The sequence below is a fragment of the Pristis pectinata genome, chromosome 6 (assembly GCF_009764475.1).
Source record: "Pristis pectinata isolate sPriPec2 chromosome 6, sPriPec2.1.pri, whole genome shotgun sequence".
In the NCBI taxonomy this organism is placed as follows: domain Eukaryota; kingdom Metazoa; phylum Chordata; class Chondrichthyes; order Rhinopristiformes; family Pristidae; genus Pristis; species Pristis pectinata.
The window spans coordinates 9,936,984-9,958,193 of NC_067410.1; the positions used below are offsets into that span (position 1 = coordinate 9,936,984).

Genomic DNA, 21,210 nt, shown 5'->3' on the forward strand with positions numbered 1-21,210 from the left:
AATAACAAGTTGCAAGCAAGAAAAACACATTCTATGTTTTTGAGCCTTAGTTTTTTTTCAGATAGACATCTTATTTGGCTCTTGTATTCTACTTAAACTTATTCATGTAGGCCTTGATGCACTGTCAAACAGACTCTAGAGTTCAACAAGTGCCAAGTCACTAGCAGTCAGCAGATAGGAAAGGTATAACGTAAATCAGTCTGAGCTGTAACCTCTCTGGTTCTTGAAACATCTGAGTCATGCACACCCATCTACAGTTCTGCATTCAACACAATGGGTTCTGGTTGAGGTTAACACTGATTCATAGTTAATGGCTGTAAAATTAGGTCATCTAATTTTTTGATAATGAGCATAATTAATTTTAATCTGACTCCAGATATTGCAAGTATGTCATTAAGGTAACTGCCCTCTCTGTCTTATATCAATTGTGATTGGAAACAAGGTGGAACTCTAATCACTTCTGGTTCTAGATGAGGAGAATTAATCATGAAGCCATAAAGCTCCCCAAACTAAAATGTGGAGTAAACTTTATTTAGCATTTTGAAATTTGCTGTCAGTAAAAATGAACTTTGCACTTTTGAATTTAGCAGACTTATTAAGATTCCTTCAAGATGGTTACCTTCACTTAATTTATCCTCAATAGTTGTAAGAATAGGAGACTGGTTTCCATCATTACAGAGAGATCAGTCTGAAGTTGTGGTCCAAGTTGAAACCCCTTGTGTGTTGGAAACAACTTGAGGCCAATCAGGATTTCAGGAAGAGCAGCACAAGGTGTCATAACCTCTGGACTACTCTCCAGAGAAGCATTTGTGTCAAGGGAAGTGATGTCGGAGGCTAAGCTTCAGATTCCCAGGTGTCAGGATTAGTTTTGCAGCAGGGCCAAGCTGTACTGAACAGACAGCTGACATCCAAATAGGGTTGAGACCAGTGACTTTGTGGAAAAATCAGATGGTTCACCATGGATGGTTTAAATTAGTTTGGCATGGAGATAGGAACAGGGATGTAGCAACAGAAGGCAAGCTGCACAAACAACATCAGAATAAACAAGTGTAGAAAGAGCAAGAATTAGATGGAGAAAAAAATAAGTGATAACCTTGGAATGAAGATATTATAATGCAAGGTGCATTACATTGAGCTGCAGGCTCAACCACATGCAGTTATGGAATTGTGGCTTTGCAAACTGCCTCTAGTATGGTAAGGAAGAGAATAAAATATTTCTGGCTGCAGTGAATGCTTGAGGTTTTGGATCAGGAAATAAAGAAGATGGGAATGTATAACTAATGGTTGATATTATATTTCTCCAGAAGGACTGAGTTCAAAGACTGAAACTATCTTTGTGAAGGGTTGTCTTAATTTGAAAATTCTCATCCTTTTTAAATCCCATCATGGCTTATCACCTTTCCTTCACCCACATCTATTTCTCTGTAACTTGCAGTCTTGCTGAATACCTACACTTCTCTAATTCTGCTGCATTCCCTGTTTGATTTTATCACTCTGCAATTGGCTGTGCCTTCAGCTGCCAAAGCCTAAGTTTTGAAATGACCTTGTTAAACTTTTGCACCTCTCCTATCAGCACTGCTGGAATCTACATTGACCATTTCACTTACTTCTCATGTCTGCGTCAAATTTTGTTTGATAACATTACTGCGAAGTACCTTTGATTTTTTTACTGTTTAAAAGCACTATCTTATTGTTTAATTTAAGAACAGCAGAAGGACCCTGTTAATAACTGGATTTTTACTGCAGGGTTCCAAGTCATAGAAATAGATGACATAAAATGAGGCTATTTTCCCCATGTCCATTGGCTTTTAGGTTATGGTTTATCAAGTGATTATTGTGGGAGATTTTCTTCACCGTGACCCTCTCAGTTTGAGGGTTCTGAATGCTCACAACCATTTTGGGGCAGTGGGGAAACATTCTTCTATTAATCTGCATCCCAACTGGACAGATTTTTTACCCTCCTCTCCCCTCCCCTCCCCTTTGCGATACCATAGTCCACTTTCCTGTCTCCACCAGCCGTTCCCCTTCTCACAGCATTTTCCCATCCAACAACAGGAATGAAGGCAGTGCTGCATTTTTTTTAATCTCCTCCCTCCCTTCCCCTCCCCGCCCCCCCCCCCCCCACCAATGCAAGGATCCAAACAGTCTTTCCAAATGAAGTAGCAATTCAATTGCAGCTCTTCGAATTTAGTATATTGCATTCAGTACTCCCAGTGTGTTCTCTGCATTGGAGAAACTAAATGCAAATTGAATGACTCTTTGCAGAAGACCTCCATTCAGTCTACAAGAGTATCCCTGAGCATCCAGTTGTCTGTCACCTTAAATTAATTTCTCACTCTCCCTCTTACCTCTGCCTTCAGCCTCCTACAATACTCCAACAGTGCTTAGTAAAAGCTCTTTCAACTTGGCAGATTACAACTTGTGGGACTCAATGCTGAGTTTTACAATTTCAAGTAAACCCCATCCCCCTCCCCACCATGTTTTTATAACAAAAATTGTGGCTGTAATTTCCTGTTCCAGTCTATGTTACAGTCGTTTCTGTCTCTTTGTTCCAATTGCCAGCTTTTAAAATGACAGTTAACTTGACAACCTTGGTCTGCATCCTTTGAGAAATGTTCCTGCTGCGCTCTCCACCTTACAACTTAAGAAATACAACTTAAATGTATTTCTCATTTTCCGGTTTTGATGCAGGGTCCTCGACCTGAAGCATTAACTCTATTCCTCTCCCTACCAATGCTGCTTGACCTGTTGAGTGTTTCCAACGTTGTTTTTGTTACGTCCCCAAGTAATTGAACTCGCTGTTAACGCATAAGGATCCTCCCTGTTTGAGGTCTAGGCCACTCATAATTTTCCACCTCAATAAAGTCTCCCCATCAAACTGTTTTACTCCCAAAGAAATTAACACCAGTCTGAGTCAGCCTTTCTTTGTAACTATAATTCTTCGCCCATGCGACATGCTTGTAAAACTTCTCCTTTTACTGCTGTCATATCCTTCCTGTTGTGTGGTAACAAGAACTGTACACAAGACTCTCATTTGGCTCTATCAGTGTTGTTTCATGCAGTTTTAGTATGTCACCTTACTCTTAAAAGCTTAGCTTGGCTGATTAAAAACAGGTATTCAATTTGCCACCAAACTACATTGCCTAGCATATCATTAGTCTACAAAACAGGGCAAATCCAATCCAGCTGATTATCACCCTATCAGTCAGTTCACACATGAACAAACTGATGGAATATTCTTCATTTGGATGTGAAGTTCCAAGAATGCTCAAGAAGCTTGACATTGTCCAGGGCTGACAGCTTAATTGATTGGCATCCCATTCACCACCGTAAACCTTCCACCACTGTTGCCGTTTAGCAGCAATATATGTCACGTACAAAATGCATTGCAGTTACAGCTAATTCAGAAACTCTTCTGAAACCTGTGACCTGTACCGCCAAGAAGAAAAAGGGTAGTGGGCACATAGCACCAGCAAATTCCCCTACATGTGACTTCCTGACTTGGCAATATATTGCCATTAACTCTTCACCACATCTAAGTCCTGCCCAATTGAATTTTTGTAAGGACAATGGTTCAAGAAAGTAGCTCACCACCATCTTCTCAAAGGCAATTAAGAATGAGCAGTAAATATTGGCCTAACTAGTGATGCCCACAATCCAAAAAATGAGTTAAAAGGGAAACATCCTCTCTATATTGGATCCTTATCTAATGCTGTTACTCTCACCCTTTTTATTTTAAACACACACATTTTCCTCATCTTATTTAGAAATATTATAACCAGAAATATTGAGCTCCCATTCCTGGCCATCTTTTATCCATTGTCACAGTATCTTACTCTGTGCCTTTGTGTTCTTGTTCACTTCTATTTCCCTGACTCTTTGAATAGTACTTTAAAAAAAATAAATCCATTGCCAAAGTTCTCTTTCCCTATTTCCATTATTGTTTCCTTTTCCCCCCTCGGGGGTTTAGTTATTTACTAGTTGGAGCATCCTGCTTTTCATCCCAAACACATCACAAAGGCTCTGTAACCTGAAGCCTGCCTCTCTTCAGCCATGCATTCATCTGCACTGATTTTAGAGTTCGGTATTCAATGGCCATTAGTAATCCAGACATCATTGCCATTAAGGTCCTGTTTATTGATCTCACTGTTTTCAACATTTCATCTTTTTTTCTGCCTGTGTCATTGTACTGATAGGGGCTACAACCTCCAGCTGTTCACTTTCCACCTGTCGCTTCCTTGTGAAGTCTTGAGGTAGCACTTTTGAGTCTGAGCCTCGTATCACAAGGGGTGGGGGAACAGTGTGGTGTTCCTAGAAAACGGTCAGTATTGTGATTTTCTATAAATTGAAGCCGTGTCATTTGTGCGTGCGCCAAGAAACATGAGTTTAAAAAAAAAATTTTGTTTGTTTACTTTTCTTTGCTTAAATTCAGTGCAGGTGAATTCTGTGCCATACATTTTCGGGTAGTGATTTGTGAATTTTGTTGGGGCAAATTTTCATTGTCCACATGGCTGGTGTCCCTTGTACTAAATTTGCCTCATTTCTCCTGTGTATTGAATTCTCAAAATTTTCATCATTCAGTATGTACTCTATATCGACAAATTAATGAAGCAGATATGCAAGTATTTTTCAGTGAAGTCAGTGGAGAAGTAACAGTAGGGAGCATCTTCAGCCCTAATAAACCTAGGAAAAGCAAAGTAAGTGGCAGGAGGGTTCAGGAGAAATTTGCTTCTCACTCATCAAGAGAGAAAGTATTTTTGGTAAATGAAATGGGGTAAATGAAGTGTATTTCGGTGACAGTTTAAGTGTAGGTCTTAATTGAACAGCTCGTTCAAGGAGCCAGCACGTACTTTCTGTGTGAAATGGCTTCCTCTATGTGCAGTGAAAGTTCCATGAACATTTACGTTGCTGACATTGTAACTGATTTGTCCTTTATCTGCAGTGCGGTAGTTCATTAAAAAAAAGAAACTGTAGTGTCCAAAAATAAGTGTTTGCTTTTGCTGGTTGAGGTATTGCTTAATACTCAGTAACTCATCAGCCTGACAAACTGAATTAAAGCAAGCTTATTTGAGTCTTGATACAACAAAATACAGTTTGTAGTAATAAAAAATTAATAACTTGGGCATTTCATAGGGTTTCCTCCGGGTGCTCCGGTTTCCTCCCACTTTCCAAGGACGTACCGGTTAGGAAGTTATGGGCATGCTATGTCAGTGCCGGAAGCGTGGCAACACTTGCGGGCTGCCCCCCAAAATCACTACGCAAAAGGTGTATTTCACTGTGTGTTTCGATGTACACGTGACTAATAAAGATCTTATCTTTACTTCATTTACTCTCCAGATTGGTTTCACTAAACTAGGTATTCAGCTAAATTTCTATCTGACTTGTGTTAAGCGAGGAGTCTTTTTTGCTTGCTAGTTTCCACTAAAAATACCTTCTGAATGGTGCTCAAGTTTGAGAAGAATTCTGTTTAATTTTGCTGTGGGAAGAAATCTGAATTTTCTGTTTCATATGTTTCAAGTTGTTCTTGCATGTTACTAGTGACATTGCCACTGGGCCATTAATGCCTTGCTCTTGTGATAAGTTTTCAATATAAAAAGAAAACGGAATCTTCAGAGTTCATGTTATTTTAAGAGGACACCTGTTATTGATGCACCATTATACTTGGGGGGATGTTGTCACCAGTATTATTTCTCCTTGCTGTCATGAGAGCCATTGTGTTTAATGTATTCAATTTTTATTTGTACTTTCTCTTAAAAATAGATACAATAGAAAAGGAGATGCGAAAGTTGTTCAGTATCCCAGTTGAGAAGGAGACAAGGTTGTGGAATAGATACATGACAAATACTTATGAGCCACTTAACAAGCCAGATAACACTGTACAAGATGCTGGTCTGTATCAGGGGCAGGTGAGTATAGCATTTTGCTGTTTTGTATGAAAACTCTGGAGATGGGAATGAATGCAGAGGGATTTTAGAAGAAAAATATAATTGAGATTGGGAGAAGGGTATACACTTGATGATTAATACAAACATCGGTTCAGCATTCTTTTCCTTTTTTCTACTGCCAGATTTGCAACCCCATAATAAATAAAACATTGAACAGCATGACATTTGTCTTAAATCTTCCCTTGGAGGTAGTTGTAGACAGAAATTGCCCAACAGACTAGATATTTCTACCTTGTATTTTTAATTATTCTGAATATGGTACACAGAATAATGAAAATGCAAGCATGCACGCACATATTTTATAAAAGAGGGTAAGTTCATTGAAATTGTAGTGGAGTCTTTTCAGCCAATTGAGGTAAAGGCTGTTTAGGTACATCAGACATTGATTTCTCTGCGTTAATCAAATCTCTAAAACAACATGTTAGACTTGAGAAGCTTTAAAATAATAATGTCAATTATAAAATCTAGGACGATGGCAAATACTCAGTTAACTGTTTATTGAATTGTATAGTTTTACTATGTTTTGTGCAAATTCATTATAGGTAGCACCCTGAAATAGGGAATAGCATTGTTATATAAAGTAATTTTTATCCATTGCATAGTGGCTGCAAGGTGTCATGATGCTATAATTTTCAAATAATGTGTTTTGGTGAATTACAGAACTGTAATCCATTTGTCATGTATCGTAATGTATTGAAACAGATGTCTTTTTTTGTAATCAATTCTGAGCAGAATAGGCCTGACTCCTCTGCAGCAGTGATCTGACATTAACTGAGTTCATATCTTTCTTTACCTGTTAGCTTCTAGTAATAGAACTGAAGAATGAAGATGGAACATGGCCAAGACAAACTTCTCAAACAAAGTAAGTTGCTATCATCATATGCTCTCTACAATAATTTCTTGAGGCAGTGAAGTTGCACATTTAACCTCAAAAGTTAACCAGAGTGCATGCCTCTATCTTTTTGTAAAATCTTGGTTAGTACTTCCTATGATCAATAAATGCGTGGTGTTAAAGCTTCTGTTTTCTCAGCATATTTTGTAATCTTCAACATTCAGGATGGATTTCAAACAGATTAGGGACCTGGGAGAATTGGTTTTGAAGCTTAATTAGGAGTAATTGTAGTTTGAGATATTGGGGGGCTAATTCGAGTCGATGCCTTCAGGGGTAGAAGAAAGGAGAAATTGCTGTGGGTAAAGAGACGGTGCCACTGAATCAAATTTGATAATCACCAGATACGAAATTAATGCCGGGGGTATAGTAATAGCTTCAACCTGCTAACTAATCTATGGGGAGGAATGTTAAGTATGTATTTGGCTGGTCATATTCTTTTTGCTTCCCAAATTTTGGTGACCGTAGATTTTCCTTCACCCTTTTACTTTCCTGAAATCAAAATATGAAGTTTTAAAAAAAATTTAAACATTTTTACTTTATTCAACTGTGCTCATCACTATTTTAAGGGGCAGCACAGTGATGGGACTAGTAGAGCTGCTGTCTCACAGCTTCAGTGACACGGGTTCATTCTGACGCCTGGTGCTGTCTGTGTGGACTTTGCATGTTCTTCCTGTTTCCATGTGAGTTTCTCCTCGGTGCTCCAATTTCTTCCCACATCCCAAAGACGTGCAGATTAGTAGGTTAATTGGCCACTGTAAATTGTTCCCGGTATATAGGTGATGGAATTGAGGGGGAGAATAAATTGGGTTTATGCAGTACTAATATGGATGCTTAATGATTGGTGGGCGAAAGGCCCTGTTTCTGCTCTGTATGGCTCTAATTTTAGCTTGTCAAACTAAGTTTCCTCTGTTAATTTGGGGTGATGCTTTGCATAATTGCAGTAGTGGCACACTGTGATGTTTGCAGCATCTCACTGATTTATGTCACTGCTGTCAAATCTATAAACAGGAAGTACTCAGTGTCCTGGCGGGTTTAAAGATGGATAAATCCCCAGGGCCAGATGGGATTTACTCCAGACTGCTACAGAGGCAAAAGAAGAGATTGTTGGGGTTCTGACTGGGATTTTTTTTAATCTTCACTGGATACATGAGGTACCAGGTGCCTGGAAGGCAGCAAAAGTGGTCCCCCTTTTCAAGAAAGATAATGGGAAAAAGCCTGGTAACTAAAGACCTGTGAGCCAACTATCATTGAAGGTGGCAGTGCAGATAGACAGTGATTAGGAGGGCATATGGGATACTAACCTTCATTAGCTGGGGCACTGAATACAGAAGTAGGGAGGTAATGCTCCAACTTTAGAAAACCTTGGTCAGATCTCAGCTGGAGTATTGTATGCCGTTCTGGTCACCAAGGTATAAGAAGGATGTGATAGTGCTGGAGAAAGTGCAGAGGGAATTCACCAGGATGTTGTCTGGGATGGAGAAGTTCAGTTAGGAGGGGAGACTGAGAGGCCAGGTCTTTTTTTCCCTGGAGCAGAGGTGGTTAAGAGGGGATGTGATCGAGGCGTATAAAATTATGAGGGCTATAGAATAAAACTTTACTCCTTTTCAGAGGTAGATGAAACCAAAGGACATAGATTTGGGCTAAAGGGGGAAAGATTCAGAGGAGATGTGAGAGGGACCTTCTTCACCCAGAGAGCAGTAAGTACCTGGAATACATTGCCACAAAGTGGTTGAAGCTGGATCACTGACGGTACCTAAGAAGTGTCTGGATGAGCACTTCAATCCCTTAGGCATAGAGGGCAATGGACCAGGTGCTGAGTGATGGGATTAATACGGAAAGGTGCCCATTGGTTGGCGTGTACAACTTGGGCGGAATTGCCTGTTTCTATGCTGTATAAATCTATGAATGTGAAAGGCAGCATCAAAAATGCATACTTTCTTTCTCTCAAATTGAATCCAGAGGGTACATATACTGAATGTCAATTTTTACAAAGTTAGCCTCACAAATAGAAATCTAACAACTTTTGACTTTGTTCATTTAAAATTTTTACCCCAAATTTTAATTCAAAAGGATTTAAGCTCAATTCTTGGTTTGGTTTGAACTGACTACAGTGTGATATCAACAAGCCAGTGCAGTGCTATGAGGTACTGCACAAGATTTCATCTGTTTTTGTGGTTCACATATCTTAAATTCCATGACATTAATCAAAGATCAGAGTATTCTCAACAGCATCCTTTCCTTAATTAGTAACTCCAAATAAATTAACTTTTTTTCATCACATTTCTCTTTGATAGTTCTTGGCCGTATATGGGCTGATGTATAGTAGTTTCTGGTCCAACAATGTTTTTGTTTTAAATTGTAATCCTTGTGTTCAAATCCCTGCTACGCTTTTTCTCCTTCCCCACTCCCAACTCAACCTCAATCCCAAGCTATATACCCTCTTCTGCCTGAACAAATAAGATCATTGCTGCTCCAGTTTTGGCCTCTTGTGCTTCGTTGACTTGCATTGAATTAATTTCTTGTGAAGTGCTTCAAGATATGATATCACTTATGGAGCTCTGCATAGACATGTTCCAATGAGACAGGGGAGTCACGAGAGGATACAGGAACCATGGTGTACGAAGGCTATAATAAATCTAGTCAAAAGGAAAAGAAAAGCGTAGAAAAGGTACAGAGAGCTAGGTAATGTTAGAGATCTGGAAGAGGACAAGGCTAAAAGGAAGGAACTTAAGAAAGAGATTAGGAGAGCCAGAAGGGGACATGAGAAGGCCTTGGTGGGCAGGATTAAGGAAAACTCCAAGGCATTCTACAAGTATGTGAAGAGTAAGAGGATGAGATGCGAAAGGATAGGGCCTATCAAGTGCAGCAGCGGGAAAGTGTGTATGGATCCAGAAGAAATGGCGGAGGTACTTAATACTTTACGTCAGTATTCACTACGGAAAAAGATCTGAGGGATTGTAGTGGGGACTTGCAGTGGCCTGAAAAGCTTGAGCATGTAGATATTAGAAAAGAGGTGGTGCTGAAACTTTCGGGAAGCATCAAGTTAGATAAGTCATCGGGACCGGATGAGATGTACCCCGGGTTGCTGTGGGAGGTGAGGGAGGAGATTGTGGAGCCTCTGACGATGATCTTTGCGTCATCGATGGAGACTGGAGAGGTTCCGGAAGATTGGAGGGTTGCGGATGTTGTCCCCTTATTCAAGAAGGGGAGTAGGGATAGCCCAGGGAATTATAGACCCGGTGAGTCTTACCTCAGTGGTTGGGAAGCTGATGGAGAAGATCCTGAGAGGCAGGATTTATGAACATTTGGAGAGGTCTAATATGATTAGGAATAGTCAGCATGGCTTTGTCAAGGGCAAGTCCTGTCTTACGAGCCTGATTGAATTTTTTGAGGATGTGACTAAGCACATCAATGAAGGGAGAGCAGTAGATGTAGTGTATATGGATTTCAGGAAGGCGTTTGATAAGGTACCCCATGCGGGGCTTATGGAGAAGGTGAGGAGACATGGGATCCAAGGGGACATTGCAGTGTGGATCCAGAACTGGCTGGCCCACAGAAGGCAAAGAGTGGTTGTTGAAGGGTCGTATTCTGAGTGGAGGTCGGTGACCAGTGGTGTACCTCAGGGATCTGTACTGGGACTCTTACTCTTTGTGATTTTTATAAACTACCTGGATGAGGAAGTGGAGGGGTGGGTTAGTAAGTTTGCGGATGACACAAAGGTTGGGGGTGTTGTGGATAGTTTGGAGGGCTGTCAGAGGTTACAGAGGGACATAGATAGGATGCAGAGTTGGGCTGAGAAGTGGCAGATGTAGTTCAACTCAGATAAGTGTGAAGTGGTTCATTTTGGTAGGTCAAATATATTGGCGGAATATAGTCTTAATGGTAGGACCCTTGGCAGTGTGGAGGATCAGAGGGATCTTGGGGTCCAAGTCCATGGGACGCTCAAAGCGGCTGCGCAGGTTGACTCTGTGGTTAAGAAGGCATATGGTGTATTGTCCTTCATCAATCGGGGAATTGAATTTAGGAGCCGTGAGGTATTGTTGCAGCTATATAGGTCCCTGGTCAGACCCCACTTGGAGTATTGTGCTCAGTTCTGGTCACCTCACTGGAGGAAAGATGTGGAAGCCATAGAGAGGGTGCAGAGGAGATTTACAAGGATGCTGCCTGGAATGCGGGGTATGCCTTATGAAAGCAGGTTGAGGGAACTCGGCCTTTTCTCCTCGGAGAGACGGAGGATGAAGGGGGACCTGATAGAGGTGTATAAGATGATGAGAGATATTGATCAGGTAGATATTCAGAGGCTGTTCCCCAGGGCTGAAATGGTGGTCACAAGAGGATATAGGTTTAAGGTGCTGGGGAGTAGATATAGAGGAGATGTCAGGGGTAAGTTTTTTTTACTCAGAGTGGTGAGTACGTGGAATGGGCTGCTGGAAACGGTGGTGGAGACGGATACGATAGGGTCTTTCAAGAGACTGTTAGATAGGTACATGGAGCTGAGTAAAATAGAGGGCTGTGGGTAAGCCTAGTAATTTCTAGGGTAGGGACATGTTCGGCACAGCTTTGTGGGCCGAAGGGCCTGAACTGTGCTGTAGTTTTTCTGTGTTCTAAATACAAGTTTATTTTTATTTTGTATTTCAAGGTATAGATAAACAGCTGAAATTGATTGGAAGTTTAATTTTTAATTTAAGCCATCCTGTTCTGCAGTGTTATGTGGTTTTCCTGTTTGAAATACTATTGAAAGCTTGCCAATGATTCACTTTATCAGCCTAGCTATCTTTCAAAGCCCAAAGATTAAGCCTGGGGAAAAAATGGTGTTTATACTGGTGTCAGTGTTCACCTGTGAGAGAGACCTTGATGTTTGTGAGGACAGCGTAAACCAGGCTGATAAGCTTGAACGTGTTAATGTTAGGAAAGAGGCGGTGCCAGAACTTTTGGAAAACATTAGGATAGATAAGTCCCCGGAGCTAGATGGGATATATCCCAGTATACCACGGCAAGCGAGGGAAGAGATTTCTGAGCCCTTAGTGAGGATCTTTGCGTCCTCACTGGTCGGAGGAGTAGTACCAGATGATTGGAAGGGGGCAAATCTTATTCCTTTGCTCAAGAAAGGGAGTAGGGATAACCCTGGGAATTGTAGACCAGTGAGTCTTCAGTGGTGGGCAAATTATTGGAAAAGATTCTTAGGGACAGGATTTATTAGCATTTGGAGAAGCATAGTCTGATTAGGTATAGTCAGCCCAGCTTTGTGAGGGGCAGGTAATGCCTCGCGAGCCTGATTTGAATTCTTTGAGGAAGTGACAAAATGTATTGATGTGGGTAGAGCGGTGGATGTGGTGTATATGGACTTTAGTAAGGAGTTTGATAAGGTTCCCCATGATAGGCTCATTCAGAAAGTTCGGGAGGCATGGGACCCAGGGAAGCTTGGCTGTATGAATTCAGAATTGGCTTACCCAGAGAAGGCAGAGGGAGGTTGTAGGTGGAGTGTATTCTGCCTGGAGGTCAGTGACCAGTGATGTTCTGCAGGGATCTGTTCTGGGACCCCTGCTCTTTGTGATTTTTATAAATGTCTTGGATGAGGAAGTGGAAGGGTGGGTTAGTAAGTTCACAAATGACAGGAAGGTTGGTGGTGTTGTGGATAGTGTAGAAGGTTGTCGAGGGTTACAACAGGGCATTGATAGGATGCAAAGCAGGGCTGAGAAATGGCAGATGGAGTTCAACCCGGAGAAGTGTGAAGTGATTCACTTTGGAAGGTCGAATTTGAAGGCAGAATACAGGTTTAATGGCAGGATTCTTAGCAGTGTGGAGAAACAGAGGGATCTTGGGGTCAAAGTCCATAGATCCTCAAAAGTTGTTGTGCGAGTTGATAGGGTTGTTAAGAAGGCGTATGGCGTGTTGGCCTTCATTAGTCGGGGTATTGAATTCAAGAGCCGCGAGGTAATGTTGCAACTCTATAAAACCCTGGTTAGACCATACTTAGAGTATTGTGTTCAGTTCTGGTCACCTCACTATAGGAAGGATGTAGAAGCTTTAGAAAGGGTGCAGAGGAAATTTACCAGGATGCTACCTGCATTGGAGAGCATCTTATAAGGCTAGGTTGAGCGAACTAGGGCTTTTCTCTTTGGAGCGAAGGAGGATGAGAGGTGATCTGATAGAGGTGTACAAGATGATGAGGCATAGATCGAGTGGACAGCCAGAGACTTTTTCCCAGGGTGGAAGTGGCTAACGTGAGGGGAGCATAATTTTAAGGTGATTGGAGGAAAGTACAGGGGGGGTAATCAGACGTAAGTGTTTTTTTACACAGAGTGGTGGGTGTGTGGAACGCTCTACCAGGGGTGCTGGTAGAGGCAAATACATTAGGGACATTTAAGAGACTCTTAGGCACATGGATAATAGAAAAATGGAGGAGTATGTGGGAGGGAATGGTTAGATTGACCTTAGAGTTGGTTAAAAGGTCAGCAGACCATCATGAGCCGAAGGGCCTGTACTGTGCTGTAATGTTGCATTTGTTACTCCACCATCTGCATTTTTGCTGCCCCTAATCTCCCAGGACCATGAAGAAGTACAGTCAATGCAGTGGCAGCTTAATAGATTTGCACAAAGGTAGATGTATGTAGGCTGAGGGACTTGGGAATTTTGGGCTGTTTATATCCTTGTTGAAAGGCATGGAAATTGCACATTTGTTATCGGCTTCAATCTTTAAATAGGAAAATATACATGATTTCTCAGTGCTTCTAAAATTATTTTTGTTGATTTCTTTGGGTGCAATATTTATGAAATTAGGTAAATCTGCCTTGCACTTTCCTGCTATGTTGTTCAGATGGACACTAATAACACTGGGGAGAAATGGTGAACTGAAATTCTCAAGCCACAGTTAAAATGCTATCATTCTTTGGAGTAAATGACTAATATTGGAGCAGCAAACAAGCAATCGTTTGGAGGAACTTGGTGAGCCAAGCAGCATCTAGGGGTGGTGGGGGGGAGGGGGGAGGGGGGGGGGAAGCGGGTGGTGGTGGTTAGCTGGGGAGCAATTGTTGCTGTTTTGGATCAAAACCTTGCTCGACCCACTGAGTTCCTCCAGCAGATTGTTTGTTTCTCTGGATTCTAGCATCTGGAGTCTCTTGTGTCTCCAGACTAATATTGCAGGTCTGTTTCTGTGGGTATATGAGGGTCCCCAGTCATTACCATAATGTCTTTATCAGATTATTGGTGCCATTTTTGAAGGGTAAACCAATGAAGCTATATGGTTACTTAGTCTGAAATCAGTATTGTTATGAAGTAGTTAAATGATTTGGAGGTTTGAGCCAGACACTAGCGGGATTTCGTACTTGTATTTGTAAGGGTACATGGTAAATCTTTTTTTAAGAGCAAGGTTTGGAAATCTGGTTTTGTTCCATTCTCCCAGTATCCTAAAACACAATGAATGAATGAACACACAGGCGTGCGCACACACACCTCTGTCTTCCATTGTTTATTTTTTTCTGCTGCTTTATCCTTTAATGAAATCAACAGAGTGAGGAGCAGTCCTTGTAACACATGTAGTCTCTGTTCCAGTTGACATTCTGCAGTGATCAATTCATTTCTGAAACAAGTTCAAGTCCTCCCATTCCCCCATTTGCTTTACCTATTGAGTAATTGTATTGCTTGGCATGCAAGACTACTCTAAAGAGCATTGACTTGGCAGTGTTGCCTTGCATGTGGCAATATGATTTGTAAATCCGTGTTCGTGCCTTTGTTTTTATGACAGATCCAGCACTGCCACCAGCAGAAATTTATCTACCTCTCCAAAATCCTCGACTAGCAGCAATTCCTACTCGTCCTTGTCCTCCCCTTCTACAGTCTCTAATGGTGACAGCAACAACTCCAGCAACTCAAGCTACATATTAAACAGCTCCAGCTCCACCAGGGGGTGAGTGTGCCTGCATGGTGGAAAAACATTGCCTTATTTGATTATAGCCAGTTTTTATTATTTCAGATGAAGAAATGTGAACCAATTCTCCATTCACCAAAGCTTATTTTTTCCTCATTCTGTTCATTTATCTTATTCAGTTGCCATACACATTTTCACATAAAGGAGCAGAAAAAAAAACTAGGACTAAACTTGCAGCAGACTGAGGTTACTGATATCTGCTCTATTAACAAAGTTAAATCATATTTGGGATGAACTATAAAACTGCATGTAATATCATTTTTTAATGTTTATTCACGCTTCATCTCCCTAAAACAATTATGAAAGAATCTTCAATTTCACTTAAATAAAATGTTCTTGAGATTTTTGTCATTACAACATGATTTATTAATCCCTACATGAATAAATAGCTGACTACTTCTGTGGTGTAATACTAAATGAAGTTGTCTGATAGTAATTTTGATCCATCTCCTGAAAGTTTATCCATTTTATGACTTACTTTTAAGCCTGACGTTCTTTGAAGAAAATTTTGTTTCTTAAACATTTTTGAAATAAAGTTGTATGCAAATAAATGTACCTCGACACGCAACAGGGACTAATGACAAGCCTTCAAATTATGCCCACTGTCTTGATAAACCGTCATGGGAATCTTCTTTTAAATTCAGATGTATACTTGTTAATTTTTCCATTTGGGCTCGTTAAGTGCTATGCAAAACTTGGATACATTGCCGTGATTGTTTTATTTGATGCCCTTTGTACTGTGGATGTGTTCAAATAAATTTTATCCTGTTTTGAATTTTATAGGGAAAATCATCTCTGTGATTTAATTTCATCATGTCCTGTTGATTTTCTGTTTTAAAACATTTACCATTTTGTGCTGTATTGCATGGTTATCCAAGATGGCAGATAATTTTTACTGATGTCTTTGTATACAACATCATTTGGTCTTAAAGAGCAAAACAGACTGTTTCCCCAACAAATAAGAATTCAATTGGCATTATTTTTGTTTCAGATCAAGTGGATATGCGTCGTACAATAGTTCTTATAATTACAGGGAATCTCATTCACCGAGTCAAGCAGGCCTTTGTGGACTTAGTAACCTTGGTAATACGTGCTTCATGAACTCAGCATTGCAGGTAAGATTCAGATTTTTAAGTGTTTTTAATGCTAGTGAAACATTCATTTTTTTTACATTGTAAATCGGCAACTTATTCCCAGCCAATCAAAAATAACAGAATTGAAGATATTAAGAACATTTTCCATTTCAACCTCTTTTAGTGTTTGAGTAACACTGGTCCATTGACGGATTACTTTCTACAAGGCAAGTATGAAGAAGAGCTAAACCGGGAGAACCCTTTGGGGATGAGAGGAGAAATTGCTGAAGCATATGCTGAGCTCATCAAACAGATGTGGTCAGGGAGAAATGTCTATGTGGCGCCACGAATGTTCAAAGTAAGTCTTATCAGCTTTTTTAGATTGCTTTTCTGAAGTGATCATTAATGTTTGGATTGTAAAACAAATTTCAGAGCAGCACAGTACCTTAAAATAAATATTTAATTTATAGTTTCCAAGAATATAGTGCCATAGTTTCTTTCAGCAGCATGTTATGTAAGCAGAGCTTTGTCGTGCATCTTTGCCCTTCTGCAGTTTGATGCAGATTGTTGTAGTTAACCAATTACTCTGTTTAATATCTACTGTGCAATATTTATTTCAGACAGTATGCGTGTAAGTGAGCCTTGCTAAATAAAACTACAAACACTCTCATGGACATTAATATGAGGCATGTTGCATTGGATGCTAAAATCTAATTTCCATCTCACAGAACCTCCTTATTTTCATGTTCTGACCCTTGGTTCTACTCACCCATTCAAGGGAAACAACAGCCCTGCATCTACTCTATCAAGCTTCATAAGAGGTGTCCAATGAGATCACCTCTTCTAAAAGGCAGAGACTATAGGTCCAGTCTGCCTAATGTTTCTTGACAAGACAATCTCTTCCCTTCCCTGTCTACTCACAACTTTAAAACTGGCAATGCTGAGGTTCGGGATGTGCCAGTTGTTGAAGACTTTGTTTAGGAGGGAACAGGTGGGGGGGGGGGGGGGGGGGTGGGGGTGGGGGGAGCGATGAGGAGGGAGGGAGGATGACTTCTTCACTGCACTCGGGGTCCAGTCACCATTCTGATCATATTGCTGAACTCCATGGTGTGAAAGGGCAGTACCTTTGTCCCCTTACACACAGACTAGTTTTCTACAGTTATGGGAAGAGCACTGTCAGCAATTTCTGAAGAAAGGACCAGTCCACTGAGATTTGATCCACGTTTCTGGTAACAGAGATATTTTAAACATGCAATTTCAGATATTCCAGGATTTCACAATGGAGGGAACCATTTTTTTTTCATGAAAATCAATGTGAAATCACATGAACAAATTAATCTAATTTTAGATCAACAGCTACATTTGAGCATGATATTCAATGAAGCAAGCAATGCAGAATATCACAAAGTTACTTCATGGATACCATTTAATAATGTTACGTACCTTACAAGAGGACTTCCATTTAAGGCCCTCCTGAATAGTGCTCTGCATTTTGTCACCTTAGAAATAATTATTATTACAGTTACTTGCCTTCCTTAGAAGCTTACAGTCATCTTGACAGTCAGACAAGGAGTATGATAGGAACAATAAATTAGATGTAACCTGTACTCTGGTGTATGTGATGTATCTGATGTATGTTTCCTTAGAAGATAATGTCTTAAATAATGAGTAGAGAAAGAAATGGAGGCACTGCTAGCCTTTATTGTCAAGTAAAGCAATGACACAAGGTTACAAAAGTTGTTCATGAGCTCCAAAAGCACTGGTGAAAATTAAGTTTAATCTGATACATTAAAATTTAAGTCTAGAAATGAAATTTGATTGCTTAAAATTTTTTTTTTACTTAGCTGCCTTTGAGCATTCCTGTATTCTGGTGTGGATATTATAGAATCATAAAATTGTACGGCATAGAAATGGGCCCAACTCATACATGTAGACTGTGATGCCTATCTGCACTAATCCCATTTCTCTTCATTAGGCCTGTATCTCTCTGTGCCTTTTCTGTCTGTACAAATGCCATTTAAACATTTATGCCTCTACCACCACTTCTGGCGGCTTGTTCCAGATATCCACCACCTTGTGTGGAAAAAATATCCCTCAGATCTCCTTTAAATTTCTCCCCTCCTTAAACCTGTGCCCTCTTGTTCAAGACTCCCATCCTGGGGGGAAAAAAAATTCTGATTTTCTATCCTATCTATACCCCTCATGATTTTGTAAACCTCTTAGCTGGCCCCTCGGCCTCTTATGTTCCAGTGAGAATAAATTCAGCCAATCCAATCTCTCCTTATAACTACATCCCTCCATTCCAGGCAACATCCTGGTGAATGTCTTCTGCATTCTTTATTGCTACCACATCCTTCCTGTAGTGTGGTGACAGAATTGGACACACTCCTCTAAAGGCAGTCTAACCAATGTTTTGTACAACTGTAACATGACATCCCAACTCTTAGACTCAATGGCTCAGCCTATGAAGGGAAGCATACCAAATGCTGCCTTCGCTACCCTGTGTCACCACTTTCAGCAAGCAATGGACTTGCACCCCAAGGTCTCTCTGTACATCAACACTCCTAAGGTCCTTGCCATTTTATTTGTCCAGCAGGAATTTGACTTCCAAAAGTGCATTAGCTTGCATTTGTCAGGATTAAATTCCAACTGCCACTGCTCCGCCTAACTTTCCAGCTGATCCATATCCCACTATATCGTTAAACATTCTTCTTTGATATCTATGGCTCCATCAATTTTTGTGTTGTCTGCAAACCTGCTAATCAAACCACCTACACTTATATCCTAGGCACTTGTATTTGTTACAGACAACAGAAGGCCCAGCATCAATCCCTGAGGTACACTATTCGTTACAGACTTCCAGTCAGTAAAACACCATCCACCACCACCCTCTGTCTCCTATCACCAAGCGGCTTTTGGATCCAATTTGCCAACATGCCTCAGGTCCCATGTGCCTTAACCTTCTGGTCCAGCCTACCATGAAGGACCGTGTCAAAAGCCTTAATGAAGTCCATGTAAGCCTCATCTATTCAATTTTGATTGAATTCTGCCTTCATCAATTTTCTTAGTTACTTCCTCAAAAACAACATTAGATTTGAGACCTCTTCCCTGCAGTCCCTGCCTTTCCAAGTGAACATAAGTCCTGTCCCTCAGAATCTTTTCCAGCAGCTTCCCTATCACTGATGTAGGCTCACCAAGCTTATCCCTGTTGCCCTTTTTGAATAAGGGGACAAACGTAGCCACAAGACTGGACGATAGCTAACGAAGATGCAGAATTTTCTGTCAGAGCCTCAGCAATTTCGTCCCTTGCATCCTAATCTTATCAGCTAAGTGACAGCAGGAACAAAATTTAATTTGTTCGGAGCTTGCCAATCAGGAGCCAGCTTCAGGAAAGTGGGGCTGCCCAGTGGCAATTCCCTGTGGGACATACGTAAAAAGAAACTAATTGTGATTTTGAGCTTTCTTTTTGAAGTATATCCGCATCCTAATCAATATCTGATTTTTTTGCTACAAGAAGGAAGTTAACAATGAAAATAGTTTTCAAAAGGACAGAAGGCAAGTATTGTAATGGATTAGGGTTATAAAATGGAATTGTGATGCTACTTGGATTAAAGGTGTGGAGCTTAAAATTTATACCAGCTGCCCTCTCATAAAGTCTGCTTCCTCATCTTCTGTTGAGTTAAATGATCCTGCTTTTATTCCCTTATGGTATTTAAGGTTTGGGCCCATGGTTTCTTGAACAAACAGGTTTCTGTCAAAATGTTTGAAATAATTTCAGTATATTTTTATTGGAATTTCAGTATGCTTTTACTCTAATTCCAATAATTAAAATTATTTCACAATTCAGGATTATAAGCATTTCTTTTTTAACTTGAAACAATGGTGTGAAACTTTTTTTTTCTCTTCAGACGCAGGTTGGATGTTTTGCTCCCCAGTTTTCAGGATACCAGCAACAGGATTCTCAAGAGTTGCTTGCATTTCTTTTAGATGGTTTACATGAAGATTTAAATCGTGTGAAGAAAAAACCCTACTTAGAACTTAAAGATGACAATGGCAGGGAAGATGATGTAAGTCTGCCTCTAAATAATTTTTAAAGAATGCATCTTTAACATTTTGCGCAAAGCATATTTTGCATCCCTTCACATCTGACAGCTGTCTCAAAGTACAACTTCCCACTAAATAACTATTAATTTTTCCTCTGAATCATATTTTGGAGTTTTTAATTATTGTAAATCCATCAATAATTGTTAATCAGAATAGAGAAGGATAGGGATAACAGGATAATACATGATGTTCATAAGCACTTCCCAATTGATTCAAAAGTTGCTGGGAGCAAGTGTTTTCAGTTCTGTTGGTTAAAATACACAAAAAAATTTGCAACATTCATTATAGTTTCTGCTTTGTTCCATTAGTGCTACACTGACCTCCAGCTCAAAGCCTGAGCACATTATCTAGGCCAAGACTTTCATGCAATACCATGAAAGTGCAGTGTTTTCTGAATTGTAATTTTTCAGTTTTGGATGTTGAACCAAGCTTCTGTCTTGTTCAGCTGGCTGTAAGAAAAATCACGGTACTATTCTAAGAACAACAAGAATTGCTCCTGCCTAAGTTAACATACATCAGATACTACCAACGGAGGTGAATTTTGAATTCATAGATGTTTGTGAGACATTGTAAATTAGCTGCATTGTGTGCTTGGGTAACCATGAATGATTGTGATACAAAAATAACAGACTAGATAGAGTTCAAACCTCACTCTATCACCCCTCTTAAATCCCAAAATCCCCATGGCTGCACAGACCTTTTACAACCAATGGGCTCAGGTGAACTGCGGGCCTCGATGCTGTGGCCATCATACAAGGCAGAAGTCCACAAGTAGCCCAGCCCTCAGGCTGCCTTGATAGTCTTTTGATAGCTCATGTTGTCAAGAGATCCTTAAAACGGTTCCAAATGTTCTCTGATAATCATACATTTAAAAACTGTTTAAAAATTCTGAAAAATATTTAACATACAAGATAATCAAAAAAATATACAAATGATAATAAACACCCTTTTCCCATCCAGGTTGGTGACCCCATTCGAAGTGAATGGAACTACAGTTGATGTAATGCTGAGAGTCTAGATACAAAGTGTATCTAGCCTCTGAGCTTGGTAAGATTGAACTCCACCCCTGGACATAATACTGAGTCTAGTGGTGGAGCAGGAGGTCAGATGTGCTGGTGCCTGACCTTTAGTGTGATCTTGACTTCCACGCTACAATACACAAGCATGAAAGTCAGGAATGTGTTGACCCTCGCAGAGCTCTGGCAATAAATAAGTACATTTCACCCCATTCCATCGGTTGTGAACTGCTTTGGTACATGAGCATACATT

The 21,210-nt window shown here is 40.3% G+C and overlaps 1 protein-coding gene across 2 annotated transcripts in view; it reads left to right on the top strand.

Annotated features, from left to right (window-relative positions):
• Positions 1–21,210, top strand: part of usp4 (ubiquitin specific peptidase 4 (proto-oncogene)) — a 65,125-nt gene that overhangs the window by 24,876 nt on the left and 19,039 nt on the right. Inside the window, exons 5-10 of one of the 2 annotated variants that reach the window (XM_052017935.1) lie at positions 5,761–5,906; positions 6,746–6,807; positions 14,582–14,743; positions 15,756–15,879; positions 16,022–16,195; positions 19,746–19,904. In XM_052017935.1, coding sequence (XP_051873895.1) covers positions 5,761–5,906; positions 6,746–6,807; positions 14,582–14,743; positions 15,756–15,879; positions 16,022–16,195; positions 19,746–19,904 — 827 coding nt within the window. The remainder of the gene's footprint in view (positions 1–5,760; positions 5,907–6,745; positions 6,808–14,581; positions 14,744–15,755; positions 15,880–16,021; positions 16,196–19,745; positions 19,905–21,210) is intronic. The other variant, XM_052017936.1, reaches the window with a different exon arrangement.